Below are 18454 nucleotides of genomic sequence, written 5' to 3' on the forward strand. Positions count from 1 at the left end.
TATTATATGTATAGATTACCGCATGTCCATAGAATCTTTTGATGAACTCCTTAAGATTGTGAAATGTTTCATAACTAAATATGATACGAAATTTCGATGTGCCATTACTCCTGAAGAAAGACTGAGTATTACATTGAGGTAAGATATTAGAGGTAGATACAGGTAAGTTGTATAATAATAACTGCTTTTGTTCTTGACATTAGTATTTTAATATTATTGACATGTATATTAAAATGATACAAAAATCCAAAATCAACCAATTTTTAAATAAACGTAACGGATTAACTCTGCATTAATGCTTCAATATCTTCTTCAATTGAAACCTGCGAGGTCGCTGATTGTGGTGAGTCCGTATAGTAGTCAGTTGTATAGTAACCGGTGTGTTCAAACTGAGAAGTCTGCGGCAATGACAGACGACCTTGTTCGTAATTACCTTGATCGGACTGGATGTTACATTGTTGCACTGTACTTGTTGTAGCAAATCTATATTTTTTTACCAAATTCATAATATCTAAACGGAAGTCAAAATTTTGTGCTTCAGACATTTTTTTCATCTGTGGAAGTAACGACAGCAAAAACTGCTTATCTGAATCACTATCATCTTGTGAAGATTTCTCCATACTGTTAATTAATTACCTCTGAAACATTGTCATACTCTGGTCTTTGCGACTGGCACGCTTTTAACTGGAATTTGACGATTCGCTTCCAGTCTCTTGTAGTTGGTTCTCTTCACCACTTGTTTCATAAAATTCAGCTTCTGTATTACTAGTTGTAGGGCGCATTTCTCTTAAAACATCTAAGAAACGAAGCATTTCTACGTAGGGCGTTTTCCTCTTCTTTGCAGCAGCAGAACTTCCACTGCGAACATTGTTCTCTTTTTTTTTCTCTGTAACATAGTAGTCACGGAGATGTTTCCATTTTTTCTAGAGGTCAATAACTGAAATAGAAATGGTACATGATTATTAAAAAATGGAATAATTATTTAATTTAGTAGCTTATAGATTAGTTAACGGCCTGTACACAAACGATCTCTGCTAATGTTACGCCTAGTCTGTATGCATCAATCAAAATACACGTAGAGCGTGGCGCGCGCGACGTTGCCGCTTTTACGTCGACCGATAATGCGTTGACGGAAACGGAATAGACGCTGTACGCTCGACGCACTAACGTATCACCGGTTGAGTGTGAACGGTCGAGTGTTTTTCTATACATTTGTCATTTCTGGCGTTACGCGACCGATAATACGCGACGCATATTCCGTTAGATATGAACCGACCCTTAGTGTAAGCAATTGTGTTGTCGAGATCACGGTGAAAAGCTTGTATACTTGTTGCACGTGGAGCAGCGCGTGGTGTGATCAACAGACATGGCTTCTGGTTCAAATTCCTTTATTGCTAATGTGCCGAAACTAAAAGGCCGCGAGAATTATAGCGAGTGGGCTTTTGCTGCTGAAAACCTGCTGGTACTTGAACGAAAACAAATGTATGTCAAGACTGAGGGAGTCGGCGAAGCCAGCACGGAAGACGCCATTACGAAAGCCAAGTTGATTTTAACCATAGATCCTTCATTATATGTCCATTGTACATATTAAAGATGCTATAACTACTAAGCAACTATGGCAGGAATTACAACAGATGTTTGATGACGCCGGTTTTTCGAGAAGGATTATGTTGTTGAGAAATTTAATTTCAATACGTCTCGAGACTTCGGATTCTATGACAAGTTATATTACTCAAATAATAGAAACAGGGCAGAAGTTATCTAGAACGGGTTTTGTGGTGAATGATGAGTGGATTGGCTGTTTAATGTTGGCGGATTGCCTGAGAAATATTTTCCAATGCTGATGACAATTGAACATTCTGGTATCGCCATTACGGCGGATGTTGTAAAATCTAAATTATTAGATTTGACCGGAAATGAGGAGTCGGCGGAAACTACTGCGTTGTACACCAGGGGGCGCAAGCATGTCAATCATAAATCAAAAGGATTTAACTCATTCAAACGAGATGGCGATACGTCAAACGTAAACAATAACAAAATGAAAGTTATTAAGTGTTATCGTTGCAAGCTGATCGGGCACTACAAAAATCAGTGTACACAAATTCAAGGCACGAAGACAAATAATTCGAATGTTTTTTTTGCGTTCTTTTCACGCGAAATCTGCAAAAAAGATGATTGGTATTTAGATTGGGGTGCAAGTGTGCATATAACCTCAAATGTAAACAATATTTGGAACTCATCAGAAAACACGAGCATAAGGGATTACAGCTGCTAATAATGGAGTGATGCCTGTATTATGCTCGGGTGATGTTAATATTGTTACAATCACATCGAAAAGCAGATATAACATCACAGTGAAAGACGTGTTATGCGTGCCTAGTATTACAACGAATCTGTTATCTGTTAGTAAATTAATACAGAATGGAAACAGAGTGGACTTTCAGAAAACTTGTTGTTATATTTATAACAGTAGAAATCAACTTGTTGGAGAGGCAAGATTAGTTGATGGTGTTTATAAACTTAATGTGGAAAATAAACATAACTGTTTGCTTACAACAACTAAAAATGTGAAAAGTGAAGTATGGCATAGAAGAATAGGTCACTTGAATAGTAGCGATCTTACAAAAATGAAAAATGGTGCAGTTGTGGGTATAGATTTTGAAGACAAAGCTGTTATTGATAAGAGTACATGTGTTGTATGTTGCCAAGGGAAGCAGTCACGATTACCCTTTAACCATGAAGGTACAAGAAGCAGTGAAGCACTTAACATCATTCATGCTAATTTGTGCGGACCCATGGAGGTGACATCAATGGGAGGCTGCAGGTATTTCTTAATTTTTGTTGATGATTACACACGCATGACATTTGTCTACTTCTTGAAAGTCAAGAATGAAGCTCTTAAATATTTTAAAGACTTTAAAGTTTTAGTTGAAAATCAACAGGATAAGCGAATTAAAACATTTAGAACTGATAATGGTCTAGAATTCTGTAACTCATTATTTGATAGTTACTTGGCTGAAGCTGGTATTCTTCATCAAAAAACTAATGTCTATACTCCACAACAGAATGCTATCGCAGAACATGACGGTATATGGGAATTTTCAAAACTTGTTGTGGTTTCGATATTAAATGGAGATGGATCTATCAAAGTGGCACTGGAAATATTATCATATATTATCATCGGATCTGGTTTTGGGCTTACATTTTCGGGGACTGTAATTGTTTAATGAGTTAACAGTGTCATTTACAGCATTTTCATCTTCTATGTTCAATAATAATTGATCTTCTTGGATTGTGTTATTAACGACAACTTCGTCCGTATCATTGAAAACGTCGCGTAAAAGGATGTAAGTTTCTTCGACCCCGTCCGGTAAAGGTGATGAAAGCTCCCGATCATCTAAAACAAATTGACTAATAAGTCTCCTGTATCATAATAATTTATGCAACCTGTCCACCGGGCACTGTTATTACCTACTACTTAGATAGTTTATGATTCCTAATGTGAAAAGATCTAGCGCAGATCAATAGTAGAAAAATCATATTTTATTTTACATAAATAAATAGTAATTTTGTAAATAAGCCATAATAATGCTCTTAAACAATTCTGGTATAAAAAAATATTTAAATACATAAAAAGATTTTATTCGAACAAAGGTACATTTGATTTGACTTCCATCGAACAACGTAAATATGCGGATAGTACATTATTTTACTAATGAATCTCCAAAGAACACAGTTACATCTGCACTCATTGTATATAATAATGATGATATTTCCGAAGAACAACGTTACATGTTCCCTTGAAATATAAAAATACTAATTTGTATACAATTAAATGTAATTACTTTTACCATGACAACAACTATTCGTTTTCATATTAAAACAACATTTTAAAACATTGTATAGTTTTCAAAGTAAATTGTTTCACGTGCATATGTATCTGTTTTGTTCGGAAGATACAAAATTTTGCGGTTTAAACTTCTTTAAGGATATTTTTATTAACAAACAGTAAACAATCATAATTTCATTACATAATTCATAAAAATTAACACTTACCATTATCTTTTTGGATAAAGTTTCGTTGTAGCTGTTGACTAGAACTTGTATTATCTTTACTTTCATCGGGCAAAATCAAAGACAATATTTTCTTCGAACGTTTCATATTGAATAATAAACTCAAATATCAAAGGAATATGTAAATGCAATTAGAAAAAACAAATAAGCAACATGTAATTTAACCGTCACCCATGCACACCTCCCGCCAACACGAAGTAACCAGCGCGCGGGCAGCGGGAGCGCGGGGTAGGGCTCGCGTACATCGATCTATCTATTCATGAATTGCTATTCTTCGAAACACTACTACGTATTACGTTCTTGGCATATTATACTAAAGATAAAACTCTTGTAGAAGTCAAATCAATATACTGGTTCCCCAAAATGCGAACATTTATAAAGAAGTATGTCAATTCTTGTTTAGAAGTGCAGTCCACATGAATTCCACATAGACAGTTTCCGTGTCGTAGATAATGTAATAAACTTTACTATTCACAGTTGTACTTTGAAGAGATTGAAGGACGCTCATACAATCGGTTACTATTAACCACCGATTACTGTGTCTAGTTTGATTTATAAACTGAAGAACTTTAAATATGGCCAGGGACTCTGCATAGAATATACTAAAATACTCAGTTAACTTCTCTCCATACCCAAACTTAAAATGTGGTACATAAAAAGCATAGGAGCAAGTAGTGGTAGACTTAGATCCATCTGTATAAACTGGTATAAAGTTGTTGAAAGTGGAAATCTTATGGTACACTTCTTCTTTAGTTTTCAAATTTGGGTCGATATGAACGGGAATTAAGGTGTAATTGCTTTCGAAACTTCCATTAAAACAAGCCCAGTTGCTTTCATTCGTAAATAAATTGCTACGCAATTTTATATCATTGATGTATGAAAAGTCATGAAGGATATTTAGGGAAATAGGTTCGTCGAAAAGTAAAACACGTGATGCTCGTAGAAAGGTGTTAAAGAATATATATCTGCAGCACGTCCGCCATGTTTCTCTTTAGAGACGTCAATAACATCGGCGGACGTCTGTTGTTTCTTGAGTGGAGGCGTCAATACAATCATGGTGAAACAATAAATAGTGTTACGTTCGATGTGTTTCGTGTGGCTACAGTACTCCCCCTCAAGCGAAGCGTGACGGCAGTTTGATGACACGCCCCGAGCGTGTTTTCTTTTCGGCGGGGTGTGACGTCATGCTTGCTTGTGGTATTTGCGTTTTATTTGTAACAGCTGATGAGGTACTTTGCTTGGTTTCCCTGGTAACGGTGATGGCATTTGGTACGGTAATCATCGGAGGTAAGGCACTGGTATCTTCTGTGATTACGTATGCAGGCTTCAATCGATCAATAGAAATGCTTGCTTGCCGGACTGGTAGCTGTATGACGTAAACTTTATCCGTTCGGCTTATTATTCGACAGGGGCCTTCATACGGAGTCTGAAGTGGTTTTTTTACTGCATCTGTTCTAATAAAGACGTGACTGCACTTTAGTAAGTCTTCATGCACGAACCCATTTATTATTGCTGTGATTCTTGGTGGGTATTTGCGGCTTGTTTTGTTGAATAATACCGCGCAGCTTGTCAACGTAGGTATAATCCAACATAAGTGCGTCGTTGCTTGCGTTGAAAAATTCGCCAGGTAACCTTAAATTGTAGCCGTAGGTAAGCTCTGCTGCGCTCACGCCGGTGTCTGTGTTTAGGGCGGCGCGCAGTCCTAGCAACACTGTAGGTAACTCGTCGATCCACGTACTTGCGTTCGTGAGTTTCGCGCGCAATGCAGTTTTGAGGGTTCGGTGCCATCGCTCCACAATACCGTTGCTCTGCGGGTGGTATGGTGTCGTGTGATTCTTCTATATTCCCAAACGCTTCATTAGGTCTCGAAACAGCTGACTCTCAAACTGGCGACCTTGGTCGCTTGTTAGTGTCGTTGGACAGCCAAATCTTGCGATCCAATGTCAATGTGTAGTGGTCCAACGATGTCAATGTGTAAGTGTTGAAAACGGTCGCTTGGCGGGAACGACGAGATGTTTGAAAATGTGTGTCGCTGTACTTTACTTTTCTTACAAAGTAGGCACGTACGCGTCCAACAGCTGATATCTGCATTCATTGATGGCCAAAAGTATTTTTGTGCGATGAGCTGCCGAGTTGTGCGCGTACCCGGATTACTGATGTTATGTAAAAACTTCTAGTCAGTATTCTTCTGGTATGTACGGACGTAAATAAGCAGTAGATGTTTCGCAGTATAGCTCGGTGTTGTGGTTAGGTATAACTACTTTCTTGAGTGCGATATTATGTTGTGATAACAGCTGTTTGATGTTGCTGTCCTTTTCTTGTGCGTTAGCGATGTCTGCGTAGTTGATTGTAGACGGGCATGATATTGTTTCTATGCGGCTGAGTGTGTCGGCGACGATGTTTTGTTTACCGCTCACGTGACGTATTTCTGTGGTAAATTCGCTGATAAACAAAAGTTGCCTCGTTCGCCGTTGTGTTTCGGAGTTGGAGTTAATTTTCGACATTATGTATGTTAGCGGTTTGTGATCGGTGAATACAATAAGGTGTCGTCCTTCAAAGGTTTTACGGAAATGCTTGACTGCCATGTAGATTGCGAGTAATTCACGATCAAACGTGGAATACTTTTTCTGTGCGTCGGTTAATTTCTTTGAAAAATATCCGAGTGGTTGCCATGTTTCGTTGATGTTTTGTTCGGTGTGTGATGTTCGTTGTCGGCTCCAGCTGAGTTATCGGATGCGTCGCAGAATAATGCGATCGTGGCGTGGTGCCATGGGTGAGCGAGTAGAGTTGCATTGATTATGCTGACTTTACACTGCTCGAAAGCTTGCGTTGCGTCGTCGGTCCACGTGATCGGTGTTTTATCTTTGCCTCGATTTTATGTTGCGGAGGTTTGATGCCGTCAGCTGACACGGTATAGCCGAGGAACTGTACTTCCGGTATGCCTAAGTTGCATTTGGCGGGATTTATCGTGATACCATTTTCTTCGAGTCGTTTTAGCACTGTGTGGAGGTGGTCACGGTGTTCGTCTTCGCTTTTTGATGCGAGTAATAAATCGTCGATAAACGGAAATACAAAATCTAATCCTCGTAGTACTTGATGAATGTAGCGTTGGAATGTCTGTCCCGCGTTTTTTAGTCCAGGACACATGCGTGGAAATTCGAATAATCCCATCAGGGTTATTATTGCGGTCTTCTCAACATCTTCTTCGCGAACACTCAATTGCTGGTAGGCACGGTTTAGATCGATAGCACGGCATTGTACTGGTGGTCCTTGGGTTTCGATGAAATGTTGCACGTTGATGTTGCAGTTCAATTTCATCGAAGTTAGGCGTGTAATTCCTGGATATTGAGCTAGTATGTCGTGGTACGTCTGTGACTTATCAATGCTGCGTACGGTAGGTACGTTCGATACTCGGCGGACGTCTGTTGTTTCTTGAGTGGAGGCGTCAATACAATCATGGTGAAACAATAAATAGTGTTACGTTCGATGTGCGTTTCGTGTGGCTACAGATATATGGGACAGGAGATAAATTAGACAAGGAAAAGGAATTATGTAAGTTAGAAATCTTTTTCAAGAGATGATTTGACGCTAATGAACTTAAGTGGAGAAGAAAATTAAATTTTAAATACTTAAATCTTATGATTAAAGGACGAATATTACACTCTACTTGTAAGGCATTTATTGGGGTTGTTCTGAAGGCACCAGTTACAATTCTTAAACTGTGATTCTGGAGAATGTCTAATTTTTGGACCAATTTATCATTTGAAGCAAATCAAAGGAATCCATATATTCAAAATGGCTGCGTACTAAAGACCTGTATAAATTTAATAGAATTTTGGGATCCGAACCCCAGTATGTAGAAGATAACGATTTTATAATATTCAAAGCCTTGGAAGCTCTTAACCTAATGAGTTCGACATACTTATTCCAAGACATATTTTTCATAAAAGTGACGCCTAAAAATTTAACGGAGTTTTCATAAACTAACTCAGAATGGTTGTAAAAGACTTTGTGAATTTTTTGTGTAGTGTCCGCTCTATTACAAACCACAACTTTAGTCTTATCGGCATTTATATCTAAGTTTAAGTAACTAAAATAATTACTTAATTTTTTAAGCGAATTATTCAATTGGTTGACTGTAACGCGTGGATCAGACCCTGAGGCATAGACTACAAGGTCATCAGCATATTGCAGATTACTAACTCCTGAACCTAAGACGCAGTTAAGCTTGTTTATATACAACAAAAATTGGACTTAAAATCCCGCCTTGACAAACACCTTTATAGGAATCTCTAGGACCCAACAGAAAATTTTCAACTTTAACGTAAACTTCTCTACCATGTAGAAAATTAAAAATCCATATTACTATTTTTTTGGGTATTCCTAGCAACATTAACTCTTTTGACAGTATGTAAAGGTTGACATTATTAAATGCACCAGTGATGTCAAAGAAAACTGCAAACAATGGGTTATGTTGTTTAAATGAACTATTAATATTTAATTGTAAATGGGATATGCTCTCTCTAGACGATCGTCCCTTCCTAAAGCCAAACTGATTGGATGGTAAAATATTATTGCGTTCAATATAGAATTCTAATCTCTGTTTTAACAGCTGCTCAAATATTTTCCCCATACAGGATGTTAAGGTTATAGGTCTATATGATTCATAATTATCCTTATCTTTAAAAGGTTTAAGCACTGGGATAAGGCAATCTGTTTTCCACTGAGTTGGAATTAGATTATTAATCCATAAAGAATTATAAATATCTAGGATTAGTTTTCTAACATCAGTACTGGCGTATTTTATCATCTTATACGGAATTCCGTTGAGTCCACAAACTGTATCTCTACGTGAAGATATAGCTGCATTTAACTCTGCTAGTGAAAACGGGTTTGTTAGGTAGTTAACTTTAGAAGCTGATGTATACTGTTCACATAAATCCAATGGATGCTGAACGGTGTTGGGTGTACACTTCATAAGGAAACTACTGATTAAGTCTGTGTTAGTTGTATAATTATTAGTTTTCGGTTTCTTATTGAATTTTCTCATCATTGACCAGATATAAGATAGTGATGTTGTTCTATTAAACGATTCAGTTTAAGAATAGCAACACAATTTTCTTTTATTATTCAGAATTAGTTTCCTTAGTGCTTGCTTACGCTTAAAGGTGAAGTAATTTAATTCACTCGGGTTTTCTTTAAAGGCCAAATATGCTTGTTTAGCATCAGTTACAGCATTTGCACAAGTTTGATTCCACCATGGAAGGGGAATTCTTTGTTTCTTAAGTTTTTTTGATGTGAGATTTATATGAGAATGTTTTACCGAGTGTGGAACTAGCGAACATTCCTTTGCAGCTACGTTAATAATGTCTGTTAATTCTACATATGACCTTAAAGGATCACCAGAATCAAAATTATGATTTAATAAAAGATTGTCTAGTTTCTTTGTATACTTAGAAAAAATATTTTAAATCAATATTTTTGCAATTTATCTGATGAGAAAAGGGTACTTGATTTTGACTTTTAAGTACTCCAGAATTATGTGAACAGATATTGAGTAAAATTTTTGTTATGACAGGTAAATGAAAACTGCCAAGAGAATCATCAGTTACCATCCAGTCACAATTAACCAAAGCAGGTGATACCATGGTTAAATCTAAAGCATTGGGCTGCCATATACGTGAGCCAACAGTTGTAGGACTTCCATTATTAAGAATGACTAAGTTATTTTCATTTAAACTTTCATAAACATCACGACCCCTAGAGTCAATAGATGAACATCCCCATAGCAGGTGGCGGGCATTAAAATCACCGGCTATGAAGATTGGTTCAGGAATGTTGTGGATAAGATTATTTAATTTTCTTTTTGAAAATTGTGGTGTGCAATTACCTGGACTGTATATACTTACTATGGATAGTTCTTTGTTGTGATATTTTAACATAATTGCAATATTTTGTAGTGAGCCATCATATTGAGTTTGTAAAATAGAGTAGTTAAGTTTAACATGAATAAGAATGGCTACACCATTATGGTAGTTGCCTGAATCTAATCTAAACATATTATATTCTGTAAATTTTAATTTGTGATGTGGCCTGAGCCATGTTTCACATATTACTGCAACATGTATTGAGTAGTCTAAAAGGAATTTCGAAAAAATATGTCGATGGCACATTAAGCTCTGAGCATTCCATTGAACAATGTTTAAATAATCCATTACATGTAAATATTATTTTTTCTACATTGAATGTCTCTATCAGCACGTCTTTAATGGATTTCGAATTTATCTCTTTTTGGTTTAATTTGTTAAGGGATATAATTTTAACTATTGAATTAAGCAAGATGTCAAGAACTTTTTCGGAATTTAAGAGGGACATAAATTGATCGGTTTGGGATAGTTTTCCATGTCAAAATCAAAATCAAAAAGTTTTTATTTCAAATAGGCCGTTTCTCAGGCACTTTTAAAACGTTACATTACTGACTCTAGTTGCACGGTTCCAAAGTGTCATTGTTATGGAGAAGAACCGGCACGAAACTCCATAAGTTACTCTTTTCAAAATAAAATCTTACAGTAGCATTTTACATTAAAATGAATGTCTGCAAAAACAGCGTAAATTAGCAAAACAAGTATCAAATAGCAAAATGCTAATGATTTTCTATAAAAACTGACATCCAGAAAAGAAAAAAAATAACGTTACAATGAAGTAAGTCTTGCTGAGGTTTACACTGTTGATACATATACAAAGCATATTTCACAAAAAAAAGGAAAGCAATAATAATTTAATGATAATTATACATAATCTAAATATGTAGTCCTAATCAAATCCTTAACAGGAATGTCAAGGCATGTTATAGCTTCTATGAATAAGGGCTGTGGCTGTAAAGGAGGGAATGACTTTTCATTTACAACTGAACTGTATGATCTTTTTTGAAATAAATCTAAGTTTTCTTTAACCTTTTGCATTTTTACTGGGCAATCTCTGGATATAGCAATATGCTGACCCTGACAATGTACGCGTTTTTAGTTTCAGTGGTACAACTTTTGATACTGTGGATACCTCCGCATATAGAGCAACGCTCTGAATTTTTACAAAATTTGCCTATGTGGCCATACCTTAAGCATCGCAGGCATGCTTCACTGGAGGAATATACTGCTTTACTTCGAAACTCGCCAACGCCAACTGTTTAAATCTATTGATTCGGGCAGGACTGGGCAGGAAAAGGTAATGGAGACAGTTAAAGTGGGAATCATCTGAAAACCATCAAGAACTTTAGGTTTTCTCATAAAGCGTCTGATTTGCACCACGTTTTTGGTGCTGGAGATCGCATCATAAATTTCTTGGTTAGAAAGGTTAATTGGCGCATGAGTAATGACGCCCGTCACTTCTGTGGCTCCAGCGGGGATGGACGCTTGTTGTCAACGACTTGACTAAATGAACCTCTGCCTTTTGTTTTTAGTTCCTTGTCACTCAAAAGTCCCTTGGTGCAATCTTTCAATCTATTTTGCCGACTGGTTCCGAGACTGAAAATCCCTCGGTGTTCACGTAGATACCAGACCAAGTCGAGCGTCGTGAAATAATTATCGAAATAAACAGCACCTCCTGGAGTCTGAATTGTCTTGCAAAGAGCTAATACCATTTTAGCACCCAGTGTCATCTGCTCTTCCTCTTCACTAAAATTGATATACCGGAAGGTATCATCGCCGCCATACAATAGAAAATCATAGACAATTCCAGACGCACCAGCGCGTACGACGTTCTTGAATCCCCATTTACTAGGTTTCATAGGGTTGTATTGTCTCCGATTTCCTGCTTTAGTACCCTTATATGGAATGGTCATCTCATCTATGCTGTATTTCGTTTCTTCTTCCGTAGAAAGGCAGTTTCTTCTTATCTTTTCGATGAATGGTCGTACCTTGTAATATCGATCTTCGTCCTGATTAGTGTTATCCACAAAGTGGATGTTTCGTCGAATCTGCTCGAATCGTTTTACTGGCATGATGTCGGCAACTTGGGTATATCTAAATTCTGTAGACCAATAGTCTAAATAAGAAGGCATTTTCACTATACCCATGATAAGTAGAATTGCAAGAAAGTCTTTCAGCTGCTCGATGGTCAATTGCCATTTACCAGTTCTTTGGGTTGAATACAAGTTCGAGTTGTCGACGATATCAATGAGTATATCTGGGGAGAAGAATAAATAAAAAAAGTCTAACGGGGAGTCGGTGTCTGGTAAATCAAAGACGAAATCGTTTGATTGGATGTCAGCTTTGTGTCTGAATTGTCCTTTTTTCCATTTGTAACTCACAGTTAGCGTTCTCTTAGCAGTTTTTGCTACTCATACATTTGGCGTCGAGTGTATTGGTAGTGTCCTCTTACGTCTGGTTGTTCTTGGTGTTGATGGACTAGCCATAGACGAAGTATTTGGTGATGGAATTGACAATAATGAAGCCATACTTGGCAAGGCATTGTAATTGATTTCACCACTCGGTAGTAGCACGTTGTCAATAATTGGAGTCAATGGAGGTCGCTCAGGGTCCAAATTATCTTCGACTTCATTTTCATGTTCAGAACCACTATCTATATCTAGAAGTGTTTTGAGGCGGCACCAATGCTACTAAACGATGTCCTCTAGACTTAAAGCTCTGAAAAATCAAATAAATAAGTTTTAAAATATTTCTTCTGCGGATACCTAAAATTTTTATGTTGAGTAATAACAAATATAAGTTTTCTAATATTACGGCAATGAGAAAAATACTAGACATACGATTTAGTATTTAGTTTTCAATTAAGTCGACAAGGGGAAGAATACTGGACATAGTATTTGAGTCACTTCATTATTAATTTGACATTGGGAAGTATACTGGACATACATGTTTCGGGGGTCGTAATAACTAAATTAAACTTAGTAAGACAATAAAAATAATATTAATAGCTATCCGGGGGCATTTTCTTTAGTTTTCAATGATATCACGAGTAAAATAAACCCTAAAATAATGAATAAAACTCAACTTACCGAAAGCCCTCGTAACGCGTCCTTCCTTCCCGCCATCTCGTCACTGACTGTTCGCGTCCCGTTGATGTGAGTACGTTGCTGATTTTTGACAACGTAGGTAGATCATTAAGGTTGCATTAAATAGCACCTAGAACTTTAAATAGATATTCGTTTTTAGGGTTCCGTACCTCAAAAGGAAAAAACGGAACCCTTATAGGATCACTTTGTTGTCCGTCTGTCCGTCCGTCTGTCTGTCCGTCCGTCCGTCCGTCCGTCCGTCTGTCAAGACCCTTTTTCTCGGGAACGCGTGGAGGTATGAAGCTGAAATTTATATCAATTACTCAGGCCTACTGTCCCTTGAAGCTGTGAAAATCAAACTTCTAAGCCAACGCAATCAAAAGATACAGCCGTTTATGCCGCAAATTTTCGACACTTGCAAGGGAATCAAAACCTACAGGATGCTTCCCGTGAACTCAGAATCTTGAAATTTGGTACGAAGCAACGTCTTATGGCATAGATAAAGGAAAAATTACGAAAACCATAATTTTTTTGTTATATCACATAATATATTTTTTTTAATAATTTTAAACTTACTACCTATTTCCTCATAAACGCGTAGAGGTATTAAATTGAAATTCATACCAAATACTCAGGTCTATAATACCTTTAAGCTGTAACAAAATCAAACTTCTATGTCAACGCTGTTGTATATAAATAAAGCACTTGAGTTTGAATTTAACTGGTTTTATTATAATTTAAGAAAAAGTATTACAATTCACATGCACGCGTTACAACGCCGGTGAGAGAGAGAGATAGAGGGCGCTTACGTCGTGCGCTTCAGCGTCGTTAAGTTAAAGACGCGTTCTTATGCGTTCATACCAACACCCTCTCCTGAACGCAAACCCATTCCAGCCGTCAGAAGGGAGAGCTTCGGTCGATGCAGCCCCTTTGTTAGCGCATCCGCCAACATAAACTCGGTGCTTATGTATTCTACATGTATCTCCTGAGCAGCAACCTTTTCTTTAACAAAATTATAACGGACGTCTATGTGTTTGCTGCGGGCGTGGTAAACACATGAACCTGAAAGACTAATAGCACTTCTATTATCACAGTATATAGTCATTGGTGCAACTGAATGCCAGATGTCTTTCGTAAGTTGCCTCAGCCAGATTGCTTCTTGAATAGCGGACGCCAGAGACATATACTCTGCTTCAGTGCTGGAGAGTGCTACTGTGGCTTGTTTTTTAGAATTCCAACTAATACAGCCACCCTGAAATATAAACAAATAGCCAGTGCAAGATCTTCGATCTATGGTGTCGCTGGCCCAATCTGCATCACAATAACCAATTATGTTTTTATCGTCCTTTTTGAATGTAAGTTTTAAATGAATGGTTCCTTTCAAGTAACGAAATATTCTCTTCACAGCAATCCAATGTTGCATTGTTGGATTGTTATTAAATCTACTAACAGTATTAACAGCAAAGGCTATGTCAGGCCGTGTACATTGAGATAAATACAACAGACATCCCACAGCCTCTTGATAGGGTACATTTTTCAATACTTCAGTTTCATTTTCAGCCTTTTTTAATTGAGTCCCGGCTTCAAAAGAAGTTGGTACAATCATACATTTTGAATCTATGTAAAATCTTCTCAATGTACAATATTTGATCCAAAGATATTTCCTCAAAATTAGTTAAAACCAATACATTGTCTGGCTGTGCCAAGGTCCTTGTTGTCAAAGTGCCAAAGTCCTTCCAAATGGTTGCCTGGTTTGTTTTGCCTCCAGACAAGATGTACATATGTAGTCGTCATCTTGTTGACATAACTTCACACCAAGAGTACATTCTGGAATCTTATTTATATCATTAAAATTAAGATGTCCTAGTCTTTGGTGCCATAAATATTTGTTTTCAGCTGTAGCTGCCATTGCCTGCCCGCTTTGATAGGTAAGTAATTTGTAAGTATCATTTACTAACTTTGCAGTGGCTACTATCTGATTATTTCTGTTCATTATTGAGCAACCAGAACTGTCAAATTTAACCTTATTGCCATTCATTATGATCTTGCTCACAGAAAGTAAATTTGTGGATAAAGAAGGAATAAATAATACATTATTTACCTGAATACAGTCAGGTTCTCCAGTAATATTATTTGGTACCTGGATATTTACAGTGCCACAGCTTTGCACGGTGAGAACTTTGTTATCTGCAATCCTGATACTTTTTACAGGCGGTACAGTTTCATTTGTTAACCAGTTACGGTTCATAGTCATGTGAGCTGAAGCCCCGGAGTCCACATACCAGCTACTGCCATCATTCACAGATGTAGCTGAAAAAGCTGCGACAAAACCATTTTTAGTATCTTTGTCTTCCTTGTTTTTATTTTTATTTTTAAACCAACATTGCTTGCCCAAATGCCCATATTTATTACAGTTGAAGCAACGGGGGCCTTTTGGTTTTTCTGAGTGACTGTCTTTATGTTGAGTATTGTTTATGAATTTCTTCTTAGACTTTGCATAAAAAGCTGTAGTACTTTCTGATTTAGATTTCACTTCTTGTAATAACTTTGTTTTAATCATATCAGCACTAATTTTTATGCCTGAGCTTTCTAAACCCATAATCATAGGCTTATATTCATCGGACAACCCGGCCAACATTAGAGTCCCGAGCCACTCATCATCCACATTGAATCCTATCCCTCTCAATTTATGTGCTGTTGACATCAATTTGTTTATATATTCTTCTATATTTGTAGTAGACTCTAGATTAGTCGTAATCAAATCTCTGAGAAGCCCCATTTTACGGAGTAGACCAGTATCTTCAAATGCTTTTAATAAGTTGTCCCATACCTGTTTTGCTGTCTTCGCATCTTGAACATGCACGTATAATTGTGGATCTATCAATAAAATTATTTTTGTTCTGGCTTCCATGTCTTTTTTTGAATCACATGTATCAAGCTGTATGCATTCCCAAAGTTCTTCATGTTGTAAATATGCTGCCATTGCAAATTTCCATGTCGAAAAATTGGCTCTGCCAGTTAATTTCTGTATTGATAATGTGTTTAAAGCCATTTTGTAACGTTTTTGACATAAACCTAAAAAATAATTATCTTCTCGCCGAATTTGAGGTTATGCCTCACTTCTCACGAAATTTATACTTTTATTACAGCTTTATTTCAAAAACTTTTATCAGGCAGGGACGGCCCATAACCTGTTGTATATAAATAAAGCACTTGAGTTTGAATTTAACTGGTTTTATTATAATTTAAGAAAAAGTATTACAATTCACATGCACGCGTTACAACGCCGGTGAGAGAGAGAGATAGAGGGCGCTTACGTCGTGCGCTTCAGCGTCGTTAAGTTAAAGACGCGTTCTTATGCGTTCATACCAACAAACGCAATCAAAAGAAACAGCAATTTAAGCTGCATATTTTGAAACTCGCAAATACTCGCAAGGGAATCAAAACCTAAAGGGTACTTCCAGTCGACCTAGAATCTTGAAATTTGGCATGAAGCAACGTTTTATAGCACACATAAAGGAAAAATTCCGAAAACCTTAAATTTTTGGTTACATTACAAAATATATAACCTTGCAGGTTTGTACGGAACCCTCGGTGCGCGAGTCCGACTCGCACTTGGCCGGTTTTTTTTTATATCGATGTTTATCCTATATTCCTATGAGAAGTATATCGCACGTCGTCTAATAAAGGGTTAAAGACTGCAAACTATCAAATTTAGTTTTTTCTATTTTCCTGTGTTCATCATAAAGGCTTACAAGGTTACCACCAGCAACACGAAGTCTTTGTGGTAACAATTGCCATTCGTGGGGCTGACGCAATTTATAGTAAATTTGACCATTTTTGTATAATAATCCTCTGATATCGGTGACTACAGGATCTCCAGCTCTTTTCCCTGGTCTTAATGAATCTAGCTGACATATCATTTCGAAATTTTAAAAAAATGTGTATTCTAAATGGTGAATTATGTAAGGTTGGCTTGGGCGAGCTTGTGCCATTTTGCTTATGTAATCATTCGGAGAATAAATAGGCGGTCTAAAAAGACGTTCCAATGTGGAATGGACACTATCCACCTCCATCATTGTGTGCCCCTTTTCCAAAATAATTTGTTCTATTTGAATTGAATGGTTCTCTTTAGAAAGATGTAGTAAAGCTGAGGATAGTACCTTATTTCTGTTTTGATAGCCACATCCATCTGATATGAGTATTATTTTCTTATAGTTTTGATTAATTTTTGTATTTAAGAAATGTATCAAACAACTTGTAAACTCATTGGCAGTTACTCCGCCATCACCTTCATGCCACACGTACAAATGTACTTCCTTATCATTGTTAACATAAAGCGTATAATTATGAATTTGAAGTTTCTGTTTATATAATGAACTATTCAGAAGCATTACTGCTAATGCTTCTGAATCGTTGTTAACTATACCACCATAATCGACATATCCCCAGTATTAATCTTTATTCTTGTCATATGTCAATTCTGACCTAATAGACATTGCATCAAACATTAGACTTACATCTTTTGAAAAAAGATCTTTGTGAACAGAGATCTTTAAGAACTCGAGAACTTCTACCATGAACCCTGTGTTACAGTCATTTGTTGATAAAATGTGTCTAAGTGTTGAGGGATGTGGTAAACTCATGTGATTTCTTAAAAATCGAAAGGCTTTCGGTGAATAAAAATTAAAGTTAAAGCAAATGATTTGAGCTGCTCATTTAACGTACAGTTTTATCTGATTTTTTGATATTAATATGGTTATGAATGTTACTGAAGTTATTAACTAACACACTTTCTACTTCTTCAAAATTAGAACACTTTTTCTTGATAATATTTAAGGCAGATTTGAGGTTATTAATTTTACTATCCTCTGGTGGAACTTCCTGAAAATAAATGTTTTGTAAATGGTTTGTATAGTAGTATCCCTTATTTAATATCTTTATTACTTAACATGTAAGAATCATAGTACAGCCGTTCACAATAGGGATGATCGATATTCGAAAAACATCGATGTTGACATCGATGTCATAATCGAAAGCCCGACATCGATGTTGGATATCATCGATGATTTATGCAATAATAACTGACAAAAAAATAAAACACAGTGTAAAAGTTCGGAATTTATTAATAAAGAGATCAAATGATTACTTATTCCAATATTTTTTATCAATTGACTGCAGAAAGAGTAATTTTGATAAAGAAGAACCTTTTAATCTATTTCTTTGTTGATAAAGAGTAGAGCCAGCTTTTGAAAACAGTCTTTCGGATGGCGTTGATGTCGCGATAGTACTCAAATATTTCAGCGCTATTATTTTTAATTTCGGGTCAGTGGAACCGATGACATTATTCCAAACTTGAATAGGATCTTG

The 18454-nt window shown here is 36.6% G+C and overlaps 1 protein-coding gene across 1 annotated transcript; it reads right to left on the reverse strand.

The window, feature by feature from the left end:
* Positions 1-10848: 10848 nt before the first annotated feature.
* LOC113491812 lies at positions 10849-13295 on the reverse strand. The gene is made up of 2 exons (XM_026868980.1): positions 13088-13295; positions 10849-12716 (listed from the first exon to the last, which is right to left on the reverse strand). The coding sequence occupies exon 2, from the start codon at positions 12143-12145 to the stop codon at positions 11453-11455; it is 693 nt and encodes a 230-aa protein (XP_026724781.1). The 5' UTR covers positions 12146-12716; positions 13088-13295; the 3' UTR covers positions 10849-11452.
* Positions 13296-18454: the final 5159 nt, after the last annotated feature.

This window comes from Trichoplusia ni, chromosome 3 (genome assembly GCF_003590095.1).
Source record: "Trichoplusia ni isolate ovarian cell line Hi5 chromosome 3, tn1, whole genome shotgun sequence".
NCBI classification, from domain to species: domain Eukaryota; kingdom Metazoa; phylum Arthropoda; class Insecta; order Lepidoptera; family Noctuidae; genus Trichoplusia; species Trichoplusia ni.